This window comes from Necator americanus, chromosome I, assembly GCF_031761385.1.
Source record: "Necator americanus strain Aroian chromosome I, whole genome shotgun sequence".
Classification (NCBI taxonomy): domain Eukaryota; kingdom Metazoa; phylum Nematoda; class Chromadorea; order Rhabditida; family Ancylostomatidae; genus Necator; species Necator americanus.
Genome location: NC_087371.1, coordinates 12,134,341 through 12,150,331, shown reverse-complemented (window position 1 = coordinate 12,150,331; position 15,991 = coordinate 12,134,341). Strand labels below are relative to the sequence as shown.

Here is a 15,991-nt window from a genome sequence, read left to right as displayed (position 1 = left end):
TGGTCGTGTCTGGTCTCATTCACTACAGATTTCTCCTCCTGGCATTTGCTAATGGCAATCATCCCTATAGCAAACCCCAACGGCATGCATACGCGCGCATTATATCAGATCATCTCGTCTCGATTATCGCTGCTGTTGTGCGATCCTTTTAGCGACCGAAATGGTACTCGATCGACGAGGGCGCCATTATCTTAGGATTTACATACGCACCTAGTATGGCGGGAAAGTTCGAAAGTCCAACAACATTCGATGTCTTCTTTTAACAGCAACCATAAAAAGAATAATGATGCAACCCATTCCAAGTCAGTTCGTCATTTCCCGCCTGAGGCATTATTCTCCATTCGCAATTTGTCAGTGATTATATTTAGTATGAACAGATCTTAGTTTTGAATATGATTTTATTTACTCTGCGAGGAGTTTTCTTTTGTTATAGAGAGAGCTCTCGAGATAACCTTGAACAGTTACAATAGAGAAATAAATAAACTGTCTGCCGTTAATTCAGAATTGTTTAACGTTGACAAACGCGTGTCTATCTTATACGGTAACCTATGGGAGCTATCCAATGTACGAAGCCATCCAAGGCTATCCAATGTGCAAAGGTGTTTTTATCCTCAAGGACGAGTCTAGTAGCAATTTAGCAATTTCGATCCTGGAGAGATTAGAGCGTTGTTTGGCTCTCAAGCGGTTTTGAACCATCGAATTGCAGTAGCAGCAAAACCTCTCAGTAACTACAGTATGCATGCAATGGATTGGTCCTGCGCTGTACAGTTTACGGCACAGACGGCGCCGCCCGCGCGGCTGTTAACCCTGTGGACAATGTTAAACTCAACATTGGATCCACATTTCAGAATAAAAATCTAAAAACACGAGTGCTCAGTACTGAAAAGAATTACTTATTCCGCTCATCCTTTTAACGGGGAAATTTACGTATCCCATAATATAAGCCCACGGATGGTGCGATACTTTATAGAGTAGGAGTAGGCCTTACAAAGAGTCGATTATACATGATTACCTCGAAGACAATAATGTACTACAACCTTTTCATGAGGAATACCAAATGCTAGAAGCGCAAGTAACGCTTATGCAGTCCTTGAGATTTTAGTCAGCACTTCAACGGGGACCTAAGACGTATTTCGTGCTCATTACATCTTTTTTTATTCATTCATCAGAAATAGTTCCGTTCTCTTCTAGACTTTTACTAAAAAAACAACTTTGACACCACTTCTCGGAAGAAAAATTTTGAGCATCACGAACTCTATGCTGTGTTACACTGTCATGTGTCTGTGCTAGACGATGGGTGCAACACTATTCTAACTCGTTAACTACAATGATACGCAGTAGTAAAAATCTTTTCATATATGCATTCAAGAAAATATTAAAAAAAAACAATACAAAGGTATTATAGTGGGTATAGTCGGAGCCGAACGTGTTCAACTGGTTCAACGCATCGCGCCTGCTGTGGCGCATATCTCTTTTCTGCCTTGTTCTTATCGAAGGCGCACTGGTTGCGCACATTTAGTGCCGACCATACGTAGCTGTATACACGACTTTGGGCCATAATCCGAACCGATTTGACCAGATAATTAAATGCTCAGCTTTGTGATAGAATCTGATCATTACCAAAACCTAAGAGTGCTAGAACGCATTTTTTTATGCTTTTATTACAGAAACATCCACGCCTAATAATCAATCAGGTATTGAAACAGTAGCATCTTCGGTATAAACACGGATATCATTATATCTGAGAACGCATCAAACAATCTCCCGCATTCGGATAAAATTCTCGTGTATAATATCACAGAAAACAATTATTGAAAATAAATATGGGAAATGTGATTACACAAGAATCACACAAGGGCAAGGATTGTATCTAATTGAGAATAGTTGTTAGTACTACTACGAAATTTTGGAACAATAAGGGTTAAGAACTCATTCTTTGTTCCTTTTCATGAAAACTCCTTCTGCTGTTTTCCATCTTCCACCACTCGTTAAACCGTCCGTACCTACTACCTACGGTAAAATAAATTCGTTCTTGGATTTCTTCTAGTAGGCCAAACACAGCAAAAGCCACGTACTTCTCTTTGTCCATGAATGGGCCTGCCAAACTGCTGTCCGGATAATGCTAGATATACACCGGTATCGACATGTTTGAACTTCACCGGCTAAAAAGATAAATAGGAGTATAAGGTTCAAGAAAAAAACAAAAAAAAAACGGCAAAACATCGGGATAAGTGCAGCACAAACCTCATTCTCCAGCCACTCATCTGTATCACAGATAAGCTGCCAATTGTCACCAGTGTCACTTTGTGCATCATTGCCGAAACAGGACACCTCCTCAAACAGTAACTATGTGGTTTAGAAGGTGAAGAAAAGGGAAAAAGAAAGACTAACAAGAAACAAAAAAGCGAAGATGCCCTACGAAATTACGAAATCAATATGGTGCTAACTTGCAATGCATCTAAAAGTTTCAGCGGATCAATTACCTGATAATGCTTGGAGAGAGGTGCAAGAAAATGATGTGTATGAAGAAAACATCCGGTGGTAAGATGTTTCAAACGGAGTTGAGAACCGCATTTAAGCGGTACACCACGTTTGCAAGTTTCTTTTAGAGCTGAAATTCTTCCTAACACTGTAGATATTCTTATTTTGTCACGATTTGAATGATTTACCTGGAAAAATTTGCCAGTGCGAATTGACGTCATCGGAGGCCTGCACGGCTGTAACCGACTGTTGACCGCTACCACTCCCGTACTTCACTTCATGTGAGTGAAGGCGTGAACCTTCATTCGCATTCATGAGTTTCAGCACGGTTCCACACGTGACCTCGTCATCGGAAAAGCCTATCGCCACACATGAGGATACAACAAAAAGGGTAAACCAAACCATCAAGCACCAATGCACTGCAAAATTAGTTTACATGTAAAAAAAAAAAACGGCAAACAGGTAAATGTAATCTCGCGGGAAGTCAGAAACAATACGAAGGAATCGACCCCTAGGAACCGAACTATTATACTCTCAGAACCGCAGAAGAAAAAATAAAGCAAACAACTGACAACCGAAGGCTGTGTTCAAGTTGACATCGCAAAAATGAAATACGGGAAATATTCCCGTAATATGCTAGAGGACTGTGAAGATGTCCACAATGATTACCTTGTATTCTTCGGAAAAGAAGTTAAAGACACATAGAATAGATCCGCGTAACGTTCCCATAGCTAAATTAAAATTGATTTGGTCCGTGAGCAGGTAGTGTAGTTTTTCACTTGATCCACAAAGTGGGCCTTTTACTGTAGGTATTCTTGGTTCCATTTTCAGTGGACTTTGATTGTTTCACTTCATAAATGTTGCACAAACGAAGCACACACTACCTGAAGTTTTCAGTGACCACTTCAAAGTACTGATTATAAAGTAAATCTACCACCATTTTGCCTACCCTCAATCTCAAAACTATTCTCACTTCAACTGCGAAGTTCTTCTAAGAAGAAAGAAATATAGTAGGGAAAAAGAATAAGAGAAAATGAGTTGATTATAGGATGTGCACTCACGGTTGTCTAAAGTTGTCAGTGCGCGATCAATTGAGATTGCATAAGTTTGTTTTGCGAAACGAAAATTTTGAAATGAAGCTTCCAAATTCTACCTCGATGTAAGTACGCACTATAAAGCAACTATAAGACAATGTTATCACCTGGAAATCAACCGCAATTCTGATCTACTAGTCAATTCTACAGATGAAAACAGTTCTATGCCGACATTCGTGTACTTTGATGTCATGGCATACGGACTCATGTTCTGCATCAATTTGATTAACTCCTTGTCAATAATCTGTCAACAACAGTTTGTTTTGAACGAAATGAACCTCGAAGACATAATGGGCTGATATTATTGTACGCATGTACCCACAGCAACCTATTCCTTCGTCGAGGGAAAATTATAATATGTTATGCACCAAATGACCAAATCATTCACGAAATGCCAAACATGCTTTTCCCAGTGCAAACGCGTGGAAATCAGGCGAAAACATGCCGGAAAACGAAGAATTGTAAGAAAAAGTTAGCTCCCTGTAGCCATTCAGCAAATAGAAAGTGAATCATACGTTTGGTGCATTGGAAAAAATACCAACGCGGAGACGTTAAACGCAATTTCCTGAAGCAAATAAGTGGCAATACTAGTGAGGTTAGAACGCGACCACCTAGTAAACGAGGAAATAGGACGGATGTCTAGCCAGTAAATGAACCCAGCTCCAATTGGGCGAAATAAGGTCAATAGAAGTCATTTCCGCACCCAATTCTCGAACTACACGTCGAATCTGGCCACTATCCAATTGCAAGCACCAAATTCACGCCAATCGCTAGTTGGCGCCGACTCAAATTGTTTTGGATTTCGATACCTACGGAATTCTGCATACGTACAAATGGTGACTGTTGCATCAAATTCCATCCGCTGTATTCACAATTTTATCTTATCAGATTTCCATGCTTTCTACCAGATGCTTTAGTTACCATGGGTTTCTTGTCACTTTCCAATTTATGAAGGAAAGAAGTCCTCGGGTTCATTTTTCTTGCAACCCACTTGAACTGTTCTATATCACTGGAAGGAAATGGAAGCATTTTTCCCACCTTTATTTTGTCCTATTTGTGGATGCTGTCCTCTATTAGCTTTTTTTTTTATGAATGACTCTTATGTTCTATAGATATAGATGTGCTACTGCTCTTCTAACTAACATGCTTTGCACTTTTTCCTTTTTTCGGTTCTTAAAAGTTACCCATCTTAAGCTAAAAAAGCGTGCATCAGCATGCGTCCATAACAGTTCCCTGCGTTTTTATTGAATGGTTTTTAGAAGAATTTTGCATTAGCCCCTACATGCATTGGTGAGAGCTTTAGTTTTTTCTCCAGTTAAAGGGTCATTAGGAAGTTCGCTCCCTCACTCCTACCCTTTGTCTCTCGTTCATAAACTGTATTATATAATGCACATGTATTGTATTATAATAAATATATTGTATTATATACTTGAAGCAGAAAAGAGTATTCTAGGGTCCATTATGTCGTTGGCGGCGACCATATCGACAATTACACCTCCGAATGTGTCGTACATCCAAATGGACTCTCTTGTAATTATGAAGATCGTGAAACACGTTGACAGCGAACTTTATGCTGGAATGAGCGAGGTATTGCCGATCTTCTACCTTAGCTTGGTAAGTTGTTAATTAGTTTTGCTCATAGGTAGCTGGCGAGGCTTGTCAAGGTTTGCTCACTGGTCTTGTGTCGGTTGAAAAGGACGATAGCCGATTGGAAATCACTAACTGCTTCCCTACGGCAAGGGCTGAACCGGTACTGGAAAGCGATGAGAATGCAGCTCAAGTTTGTTCATTTCTAGTTCTTGTATGGTGTCAGATCGCTCGAGTAGTTTGTTTTAATTAGTACAAAGGTAAACACATATAGTTATTACCCAGAAGCTCAAAGTTGATTACTGAGATAAATGTGTTTCTTTTCTAACTAGATTTCCCATTCAGGCCAACCAGATGTACGAAGAGTTGAAACAGCAAGAAATGTTGGACATGCTAAGGAAATTTAGGTGCGTTGTATTGCATTCCTTTTCTTCACAAGTCCGTGCAACTATGTGTTTATCGTATTTCCACTGCAGAAATATGAATATTGACTACGAGCTAGTAGGGTTCTATCAAGCACATCCATTTGGAGCTTGTTTCTCACAGGATCTCGTTGATTCGATGTTTGATTACCAAAGTAACGGACCAGATGGTGTGGTAATAATTTACGGTGGGGATTTTAGTTTTTGAGTCTTTTTTGGTTGTTCTTTATTTACCTTCTTACCGTGATGATTATATTCTGCAGATCCGGTGAAGACCCGGCAAGGACAACTTTGTCTTCGCGCTTACCGCCTCTCCGTTCCTGCCCTTGAGCTTTGTGCGAAAAACGATTGGTCACCTGATGCGTAAGTTTTGAATGTGTGCCGTTGTCCCTACATTTTTACGATGTTGTAAGGACTAACTAGAGTACTTTAAACAAAGAAAACTGCTTTTACAGAGTGAAAGCTGCTAATCTTACCTACCAGTCCATGTTTGAGGAACTACCAATTGTTATCAAGAGTAGTCACCTTGTCAATGTGATGATGGCCGAATTGTCATTGGCACCTACCCGAATTTCGGACCGATTTTCGACACATTTGGAGTTGGGTTCGCGGCGGTGAGTTTTCTTTTTTCGAGTCACATTTCACTCTTCTTTGTTGTTGATTTTGAAGGCAAGGACCAACCAATACCTCTATAATATTTTGATACCCGTAATACTACGTCTGCTTACTATATCTCATTAAATAGCCCACTGTCTCTGTTATATTCAAGGTCGCTAGAGAAAAGTGTCCGTGCAATGATGGCTAATATTGATGAACTGAACAAGTCTATATCTGCGTATGGAAAGTACGTCAACGACAAGCAACGTCACGACAACATGATTTATAACCTGACCCAAAAACGAGTGAGTTATATTATCTGTTAATATTTCTAGTATCATTTTTGCATTTTGTATAATTTGACTTTTCATTTATTGGGATGGCTTCGCCCGAGATTGTATTCTTTCTTCAGGCGTTAATTCCAAAATTTTTCCGTTTGTTCCATCTGCTCAACTATTTTATTAGGAGTTTTTACTTTCCAGCAAGCAGAGAACGAACAACGGATAGCGAGGGGAGAACCGCCGTTGTCGATGGACGACATCCGTAAGCAAAAAGAACCGCAACTTCAGACTCGCAATGGAATGCTTGATGCGATGCTAAGCAGCTGCGAAACGCAAGCTTTAGCTGATTTTTGTGTTAAAGTGAGTACAATGATTTGGAAAATGCGTTTAAAAACCATCATTGGTGTATAAATTCCAGTAGAAATTATGTCTCCTTCTTTTCCTTTGGTTTCCAATGTCTTACTGCGTCACTATAATATTATTCAGTTTTATTAATGGTATTCACTTACGAGTTTTGCCCCAGATCGATAGGAGCTGCTTTTTCTTCCTTTCACATTTTCTTTAAACAACGTCCTTTTCCCAACGCTTTATTTTACTTTTAGGTTACCGGAGAAAATATCGCTAAACTCTTTCTGGCAGAAGCAATTGCAGATGATAAAGGAACTGGCAAGGACCGATCGCAAAGCTTACTTACTCGTTGATATCGCTTTGGATCACTTCTTAGTACTTTTTTATTCCTCTTATAAAAACCGAGAGCATCTTCTTAAGTCTTGGATTACCCGTTGGCTACTCGTAAGTGCTTTGTCTTGTGTTCACATCCATTGTGGTTAGATATTCTATGGGATTTTTTTTTACCGTTGTTGTTGTTTTTCACTATCGATTTGAACGCTTCTTTCGAAATTTGTTCTGTTGAAAACGAGAGGATGAAGGAACTTATAGTTGATCGGCTTCCCTCACATAATAATACACTCCAAAGAAGTCTTTATCAGCTCAAATACCAATAAAAACAATTCTATCGTAACGAGCGAAATGACGTGACGTCACTGTTATGTTCTAGGGATTATAACAGGTTCCTTTGGGACCAAAACAACCGAAGTGAAAACATATAAACAGACTAGAGAACCCTACCACGGGCGTAGATTTCGTTTATCAGACAGGTGACTAGCATCGCTACTGAATTCCATGCGGATTTTTCCTTTATCGACCTCGACGAACTTTGTAACTGTCGCTTGACCTACGTACTTAAAGTCTCCCATCCATATTTCGTGGATTGCACCGATGGGAGCGCCATGGCTGACTAACATAAGATCACCTGCAACCTGAACATGACAAGAAAACAAATTAAAATGAAAAGAAGTTAGTTTCTACCGTCATATTTCTCTGTTATACGATTCAGGGTAGTTCGCACACGTGGTATGCATGCATCATCTCCAAAACCTTCCTTCGGTAATGTATGCTGAAATGCTTGGAAAATATAGTATAGAGGAGGGGTTCCATTTCCGTCTTTACTACACAATCTGCAGGATGCAAATTCAGCGGTAGATACCATGTTCAGCTTGTTTGCCACGTCCGTCTTTTCAATTCTTTCACAATGCTCACACAAACATCTTATTGGAAGCCGTACACGTGCACAACGAAGAGGTTCGTGCGAGCTACGTGACATCTTCATTCAGGAGAAGATCAAAATTTTAGTTGTTGATAAGGGTGATGGGGTCTGCTGCGGTATCGGGTGAACTGAAGCGGAATAGCAAAGCTCCATCTGAAAGACACAGCTTGTATATGGATATTGATGGAAACTGCAAAATCGGCAGAGATATCGAAAACTATTATCACATGCTTTAAATGTGACCGGTCCACTTGCACAGTTCCTTACATTCTAAACAAGACTCAAGAAATGATTTCATCTATGATTTAAATCCAAACGATCCATCTGTCTTCAATGTTAGACTTATCATAAACAGCCAGAAGAAGTCTCTTAATATTTACGGTTTAGCGACACGGCAAATAATGACTGCTTAGCGAATGTGCAGAACGTTTCATGTTTCATTGCTGTGGATAGTACTGTACGAGAATTAGGAACTTGGAAAAAAAAACTTTCGTCATTGGCAGTTGCTTTTATGGATGTCTACAGCGAAAAAACCCTTTGGAAAGTAAACATCCATTGTACTCTCGGTATAGAGACAATTTTTGCATTAAACGCAAACCGAAATGGAGACACGCTTCGGTCTCTTGAACAAGAAATCCCAGTACATGAAGTTCATGATGAAAAGCCGAAAGACAATTTGCTGCCTCTCAATGTTCAGGTTCAAATGTCCAGGAGAACCTGGAAAACAAATCAGTACCGAAAACCCAGTTGTAAAAACATGTCTATTCATTGACATTCCCCAAATCCCTAGCAGAGCCTTCAGTGTAATACGTTTAGGACAACTGCATCGGTTTCATTCCATTCACAACAGCGAATTCCCTTTGTAGATATGGCTAACCAAATCGTTCAATCTAATAAATAAACAATGCAGGTTTCCCATCCAAAATTCATATAAGAGATCACCGGTGTCACAAGTAAAACAATAAAAATTCGTTTGTTTTTCGCTTTTGTTTCCAATGATATGAGTAATGCAGTGGGGGCCAGCCTAGAGCGGGAGGGTCTCCAAAACTTGAAGAGAATACCGGACATACTACATTTGAACATGAAGAAGTAGCTGTGTTGCAATCCCACCTGTGAAGAGGTTTGTTGAACACAGGGCTGTGTCGTTTAAAAGACGGAAAGGAAGGTGATTGCGCAGTCCCAGGAACACCACGGGGTAAAATCAAAACCATCCACCTCTTCAGGTGCTCATCGCGTCATGAAAATACCCTTTCAAGGTTACAGTACTGATTATGTCATGTCATCGTTCTTGCACGTAAAACATTGAATGCGTTTTGGATTACAGTGAAGAGTCTTATCATGAATTGCAAAGAAAAACGCACCAAAGGGACAAACGAGCTAGCGTCGGGTCAAGAAGACCTTTGTGGGTTTTGACCTACAGGGTCAGGTGCAAGGGGCTTCCTGATTGGTAGTACTAGCGGGGCAACTCTAGTAACCATGGTTCGTTAACATCGCAGTTGTCAGTGAGCATTAATGTCGTTTGCTTCTGTAGAGTTGTTTCTTGGCTACCTCTGTTTGCAAAATCATATCTTGTGGAGCGACGAAGCGTATGAAGGGGTAGATTGCACGTGTCTTTAATTTTCCAGGCTCTGAAGAAAGCGAGGACACCGAAACACTTGCCGAAATAAAAGATCCATAACAATCTTGGTCATCTGCTCAAAAGAAACACATCTTGGAAGAACAATCAGCGAAAACAGTCAAATGGTCTTCTGCACTCGTGTGCAGTAGAAGTAACAGCGAAAATGCAAAAAAAAGAACCGTATTATGGTGAGAGCAAAATAATTTCATTCCTTTAAAATTACTTGCCAACCAGTTAAAAATATTTTCAAAAGAACAGTTATCGCTGAACGTATTCAACTGAATGATTGCAACTAGGGATCAGCAGAGGGAAAAGGGAATGAGTGAACTAGAGAAATTGAACAGAGAACAAACAAATGAATCATCTACACAACGCACATAAATGCATATAAGTAAATAAGCAAATAAATAAATAAATGCATATATATCAGACCAACTCATTAAATAGTTGCTTGATAAGAGTAGCGCCTCACCTTCTGACATTGCAGATTTTTTTTTGTAATAACAATTTACAGTAGAATACCCTGAAAAACTACTTACCTTTGAGAAAACAGAAATATAATCAGTGTCCACTAAGGGAAATTTCTCCTTCAATTTCTCAGGCTCCCAGAATCCTGGCGGGTTTTCGCACATGTACAAACCTTCACACAATCCTGGCTCTGGCTATAAGTAAAAAAATAAATTAACCTCATCTAAGTCAAGTAAAAGCTGTGTATCAGAATTGAATCGAGAGAACTGATCTCGCACAATCTCTCATTGATCACGTACTTTTACTAACAATCCTTTGTCACCCACGATGATAGAGGCGGTTTCGATAGTTCTGTCGTATGGAGAGGCGAAAACATGGTTCAGATTGACTTTGCTGAATCTGAAAATGTTTCTTTTCTAGAGAAGCATACAGTAAAACACACAAAAATGAACGAAAACTTTACTGAAGACATGCTCAAAAGGAAGAGAAAAGAAGAAGCGAGGTAATATGGGTAGAATGGGTAAAAAGTAGGACAAGATACAAGAAAACGCTGGACAACTGCTTATCGATTCTGCTCCGCACTGATTTACCTTCTTCGATGTGTTGGAAGATCTCACTCCTTCAGAAGGAAAATACCGCATAAAGGAAGCATATCATGAAACTGATGGTGCTGCGATGTGAGTAGATTCGGATAGAGGTGTATGCGAATGTAAGCGTGGCCACATTCCATTCTACCTAATAATCCAAGTACGAGCAATTCCGTCGTGTTCCAACCTTCGCAATCCAACGAATGTAACTCAAATTAGCAACAGAGGCTTATCAACCTGCACAAACGCGTTGCGGATTGCCATAGTTCTAATTCTCGTGATAAGTAGCATCGTTGGGGACACCGGCACAACCAAGGCTCTGCACGTGCCTTTTTCTAGATTACTATTGGGAATGAGGCGCGATCACGCTCATATTCGCTACCCCTATCCACTCGTGGTGCCCAACATCATAAATTCTTTGGTACGTCACATTTAGGAATAGTGAATAAATTGGTGCGAAAGGAAAAAGAAAATAAAAGCAATGTGGGAATAAATGCGAAAGGAGCAAAAATGGAAATAAACACTGTGAATTGAAACCAGGCAGGAACAGCAGAAAAATGCCAGTAGAGATTTTTGAAATTAAAATTGAAGCAAATGTGAAGCTGCGATTACAGGTGACAGCGGCATGAGCGGCGCGATCTGACGGCTTTGCGGTTTGGTGCTTATTGAACGGTCAATTGTGAGCTCTGGTGGCAGCTCCAGTGACAAAGAGGTGAGCTAAGTGAACAGGCCCCTAGTTGATAATGAATAGAAGAAGAACCTGTTCGATTGGAACACACGTTAGTTTCAGAAAATTAATTTCACTGGAACATAAGCTAAACAAGCAGGTGAGATCAACACGTTTCTGTTTCTTCACTTGCAAAAACCGATGCTGCGGAGATTACGTAGTCAGCTTATCATTGGAGTTACATAATGATACTGAATAGAAGAACAAATAAGTTTAGCATTTGCAAAATGAACTGCAACTCTCCGAATAAATCCCCGAATAAACTTTACCTCAGAACAGTAATCACAACGCAGACAAATAAATAAATATCCAGAACGGATCATTTGAATAAACTGTAACTCTATGCAGGAAATCTGATCACACCTTACAGCGCATTCCTTTGCTTGTGTTCGTCCTCTTTCACTCAACATGCTGTTGTCGCTAGCTAACCCGTCTGCACCAGGAAGAGACCTCCATTTTCTGTTTATATTGTCCTCCCTAAATGATACTGTTTCTTTATATTCAGTCCTTAAATAAGTATTTTTCACACATAAGAGCTACAGAATTTACCTCTCTGCGTGCCGCACAACCCATATAGTCCGAGGATACGACATGTTCCTAGTGCAGACGTCGTTGGCGGAGCACGTATCGCCGCCGGCCTGTAATTAGCCGAACCAAACTCGTTCGCTCACGGAGTAAACACACGAAAACAGATAACGCGAAAGCTTTCTACCATCACAGATCATCAGCAATTACCAAAATACTTCGGCAGATCGCAAACTGATAGAAAAATGTGAATTTGATCCGTGATTTTAATCCTAGCATATGGTCCAGCCTGAACAAAGGAAACACACCTCAATAGCACTTCCTGTGCACATTAGTGGAAGAATAATTCATACTTTCAAACAACAGCATATTTTTGTGATAAACAAGTTGAGAACATGGAAAATGTTAGATAATTGGATAACTACCAAAGAATTGAGTGCAAGGTATACCTACGAAAGCAAAAATCTCTTATTCAACTTTAAAAACAGACAAATAACAGAAAGATCAAAAAACCCGCTTCTATTTTCTACTTAATTCAGGATTGAACATAGAATTGTATTTTTGCTTAGGTGCAGCCGCCGCCGCCTTCGTAGGATTCAATAGCTGCTGAGTGCGGAGTCTCTGGAAAAGAGATGTGTCACCAAACAATAAAAAACGGACAAAACTGTGCTCCAATACGAACTAGCTTGTTACTTCCTGTTTCTCGAACAGTTCGATTGCGCCTACCTCAGCTCTTTCCCGTATAAGTCGTTCTTCTCGAAGGGCAGCCAGCTTATTCCGTTTTTCGATCTCCATTTCGAGCTCATCATTTTGACTGCCGTCGGAGCTGTCATGTCGATGATGCTTTTTCTTTTTCTTCTTCTCTTTCTTCCTCTTCTTCTTCTTTCTTCTCTCCAAGTCTAAGAAACGGTCCTATATTTTGAAAAAACAAAATCAAGACAGAAGGAACACCTCGATCATCAAGGCAGAACAAAGTGCGGGTAAAGTGCCACTGGGGGAGGGCGGGGCCCTCATTGGCACCCTTATTTCTCGAAGTAAATAATCAAATCAGTCGGAGCCTCAGGCCTAATATTAGTCTTAGAAGATCTATGACATGTAAACTCAAGTTGCTAAGAGAAAAAAGTAAGTTAGAGGTTCGGGAAATAAGGGCGCCACTGAGAGGCCTCGGCACTGAGTATTACTCGCGTAATCTCCACATTTCCTAATGCCTTTTACTCGGAAAGCGTACTCCATGTAACATATCCGTCGGACCTCAACCGGTCTACCATAATGTCAGATTCGAACCCCGTAGTTAAAGCTTTTTCTTCACCAAGGAACTTGGAGAAGAATGCACGCCTTATAATAGGGTCAAAACGACATAAAGCACCCTTCAGTTGCATAAGCGGCTGCGCTCGAAGCGATGCGGTAGAGCGTAGCGGTTGGGATCAAGTGGGGACCCGTGCTAATACCTTTCATCGCTGCAGTTCGCAATGGTCCCACCTCGATTCCAACCACTACCTCCATCACGCCGCTTGGAGCGCGGCCGCTTACGCTACTGCTCCGTGCTTCAAGTCGTTTTGACCCAACTATACTTTACGGCCTAAGGTAACTTAAAGGCATCACTCCACGAATCTGGGGTGGTGCGGGTTTCAGGTGTGTTATGCCTATACGGAGTCGTAGATTATGGAGAGAAGAGTGATTCCGTCCATTTCCTCCTAATTGCCGTAGAAAACGGCACGGAAGATACGGCTTCGAGCATTCCGGCACGCTATTTTCCACGAGTTCGATTGGAGCGCGCCAGCCTTGTGCAGGTGCCGCATCTTCCAGACCATTTTCTACGGCAGTTAGGAAGAAATGGACGGAATCACCCTCCTCTTCATAATCTACGACCCCGTATAAGAACTCTCCACCTGAAATCCGTACCACCCCAGATTCGTAGGATGATGCTGTTAAATATGCAGGTCAGCAAGACATCACTGAAAATTATTATTGGAGTGGGATAGAGACAACGGAGCGACCTTAAGAAGGTAAATGGAACATCTGCAGGCGCTGTATAACTAAGCAACAGTTATTTGGAAATCTCTAAAGAAATACACTGACCACTGGAATCTCCACTATCGTTGCTGTTGTCTCGATGCCGTTTTCTCTTCCTTTTTTTCTTTTCCTTATCCCCTCTTTTCTCTTCCTTATCTATCTTTACTGAAGTAGAAGGTGCTGCCAGAGGAATGGGCTTTTCCTGGAAGGATTAATCGCCTACCTTAATCACCTCTCTAGCTTCTATCTTTGAAAAAAAGTGAAAAGTAAGAGGATTAACTACCTACCTTAGCCTCATTTTTGGCAACCGGCCTCGTTATTTTTGCATACCATTCCTGTTCTTTATTCAGCTCCTTTGTTCCTTCAGCAAAACCCTTCTGGATGCCCATTTTTGAATCCCACTCCTAAAAGCGTAATGAAGCTTTCTTCCCCTCAAATAATGCACTTATGCAGATGATTCAGAAATAAAGAAAATGGAAGATTTCTTCCAAAGTTTCCCAGAACTTTTCTATGTATAGTTAGAACTTTCACGTGAGCGAGCAAAAAAGTATATGAAAGTAGTATATGAAGCAAAGTATATGAAGTCAAAATCAAAAACTTCGTTGTTTTTTCATGTGTTTTTCTACAACTCACAAATTAAATAATAACTTTGCCTGTAACAACACGATATTTCTCTAAATGATTAATATAAGGAACACCTACTGCTTGCTCTTTGCGCTTTTCTTCTTCATACTCCTTATTTCCTTGAGTAAAGTTCTGAACTTCGGCCCGCTCGAGATCCTGTAAATGTATGTATTTATTCTACATAGTTCCTGAATAGTATATTTGCGTATTATTTTTTAGAATGCGGGGAGTAAAATGAAGTAATGCGTTTCTGAATACGAGACGAAATCATGGTCTAAATAAAAAAGTCGTTGAAGTGCTACTGGTTTTTCGTAATAATGTTTTTCGTAATTTGATCAGAGTGGGGAAAATTTTTATGTTTCGAAGAAGCAGGAACTATGATAGCAGCCACTGCAAAGGCAGTAAATCACTTGACTACCAATTATATTCATGCCAAGATCCGATTAGCAACGATTTGCTTTTTGTACAAAGAAGACATCCTTGCAAATAAGACTGCAAGGATGTTGTTCTTGAGCAATTTTCCCAGTGAATTTTCACCCGCTGGGCGCTTATCTTAACCATGATTTAAAAAAAAAACTAAGGAAGATTTGGAAAAGTTAGACTTGACGTCAAACATACTTCGAAGAAATTGACGTGTCCAGTGGAGGTACAGAGTGTTGCTTCTGAGGAAGATCGTAGAGCAAATGGTTCCATACTAGCATTTCTTGAAAAAAAAAACAAAAAAAGACAATAAAATGAAGTAAAACAACAAAACATTTGTTTTTGGATAGAATTTACTTTTTGGCTGCTTGCGTTCGCAGTGCTTCCAGACGTCTTTCATTCTCCGCTGTGATCGCTCTGTCCAGTCGTCTTTGTTCTTCCTCTGCCGCTTTTGCCTCATCCCTCCTAACACGAGCGATGTTTTCTTTGGTACGCACGTGCCATTTCTTTTTCGGTAGGATGTTCATGACTACATGAAAATATTGAGAACGAATACAGAGATGAAAAGAAAGGTGGAGCTACCTAAGAACTATTTCGAAAACATCCGTGAAGTTCTAACATAGTTATTCTGAGTATTTAAATAAGAATCAAGGGAAAAAAATGTGGGAAAAGACACATGGAAGCCGTAGAGATTGAGATATTGTAAGGATAGTAACATATTAGTGAGAATTTGCACAAATTCTTAATTTTCTAGTGTCTCCAAACCTATAACTTTGCACTTTTGAGGACTCATATTTGAAGTATGAATGAACAAAAGGTAGTTAAGAGAGGAACAAAAGATGGTTAGGAGAGGAATCAACACTGCTCTAATCTACTCTAACCTAGTCCAGGTCCACTTATAGCGCGAAAAATTGACTGTATAACACAAAGAACTTCTTAAC

General features: G+C 40.2%; 4 protein-coding genes across 7 annotated transcripts; 1 reads left to right on the top strand and 3 right to left on the bottom strand.

Moving 5' to 3' along the window:
* Nucleotides 1-1,929: 1,929 nt before the first annotated feature.
* Nucleotides 1,930-2,886, bottom strand: RB195_005241 (uncharacterized protein; the record flags this gene model as incomplete). Its single annotated transcript, XM_013442288.2, has 5 exons — nt 1,930-2,010; nt 2,076-2,162; nt 2,245-2,334; nt 2,484-2,611; nt 2,670-2,886. 5 exons carry the CDS (start codon nt 2,884-2,886, stop codon nt 1,930-1,932), a joined length of 603 nt encoding a protein of 200 aa, XP_013297742.2.
* A 1,080-nt stretch (nt 2,887-3,966) lies between these two features.
* Nucleotides 3,967-7,163, top strand: RB195_005240 (uncharacterized protein; the record flags this gene model as incomplete). Of its 2 annotated transcripts, XM_064177609.1 has the most annotated exons (10): nt 3,967-4,036; nt 5,029-5,162; nt 5,218-5,355; nt 5,508-5,569; nt 5,639-5,772; nt 5,848-5,947; nt 6,040-6,198; nt 6,354-6,486; nt 6,664-6,822; nt 7,065-7,163. In XM_064177609.1, 10 exons carry the CDS (start codon nt 3,967-3,969, stop codon nt 7,161-7,163), a joined length of 1,188 nt encoding a protein of 395 aa, XP_064034734.1. The 2 variants fall into 2 exon arrangements, with proteins under 2 accessions (XP_064034734.1, XP_013297741.1); XM_013442287.1 differs by lacking the exon at nt 3,967-4,036 and having other exon boundaries at nt 5,037-5,162.
* A 423-nt stretch (nt 7,164-7,586) lies between these two features.
* Nucleotides 7,587-12,325, bottom strand: RB195_005239 (uncharacterized protein; the record flags this gene model as incomplete). 3 transcript variants are annotated; one of them, XM_064177606.1, is made up of 7 exons in its annotated part: nt 7,587-7,774; nt 7,831-7,918; nt 10,226-10,348; nt 10,454-10,553; nt 11,832-11,945; nt 12,018-12,106; nt 12,302-12,325. In XM_064177606.1, 7 exons carry the CDS (start codon nt 12,323-12,325, stop codon nt 7,587-7,589), a joined length of 726 nt encoding a protein of 241 aa, XP_064034731.1. The 3 variants fall into 3 exon arrangements, with proteins under 3 accessions (XP_064034731.1, XP_064034732.1, XP_064034733.1); XM_064177607.1 differs by lacking the exon at nt 12,302-12,325 and adding an exon at nt 12,204-12,272; XM_064177608.1 differs by lacking the exon at nt 12,302-12,325 and adding an exon at nt 12,181-12,183.
* Nucleotides 12,326-12,512: 187 nt separating this feature from the next.
* On the bottom strand, nt 12,513-15,577 carry RB195_005238 (uncharacterized protein; the record flags this gene model as incomplete). Its single annotated transcript, XM_064177605.1, has 7 exons — nt 12,513-12,614; nt 12,720-12,892; nt 14,073-14,208; nt 14,294-14,410; nt 14,709-14,786; nt 15,249-15,333; nt 15,408-15,577. 7 exons carry the CDS (start codon nt 15,575-15,577, stop codon nt 12,513-12,515), a joined length of 861 nt encoding a protein of 286 aa, XP_064034730.1.
* Between the last annotated feature and the right edge of the window lie 414 nt (nt 15,578-15,991).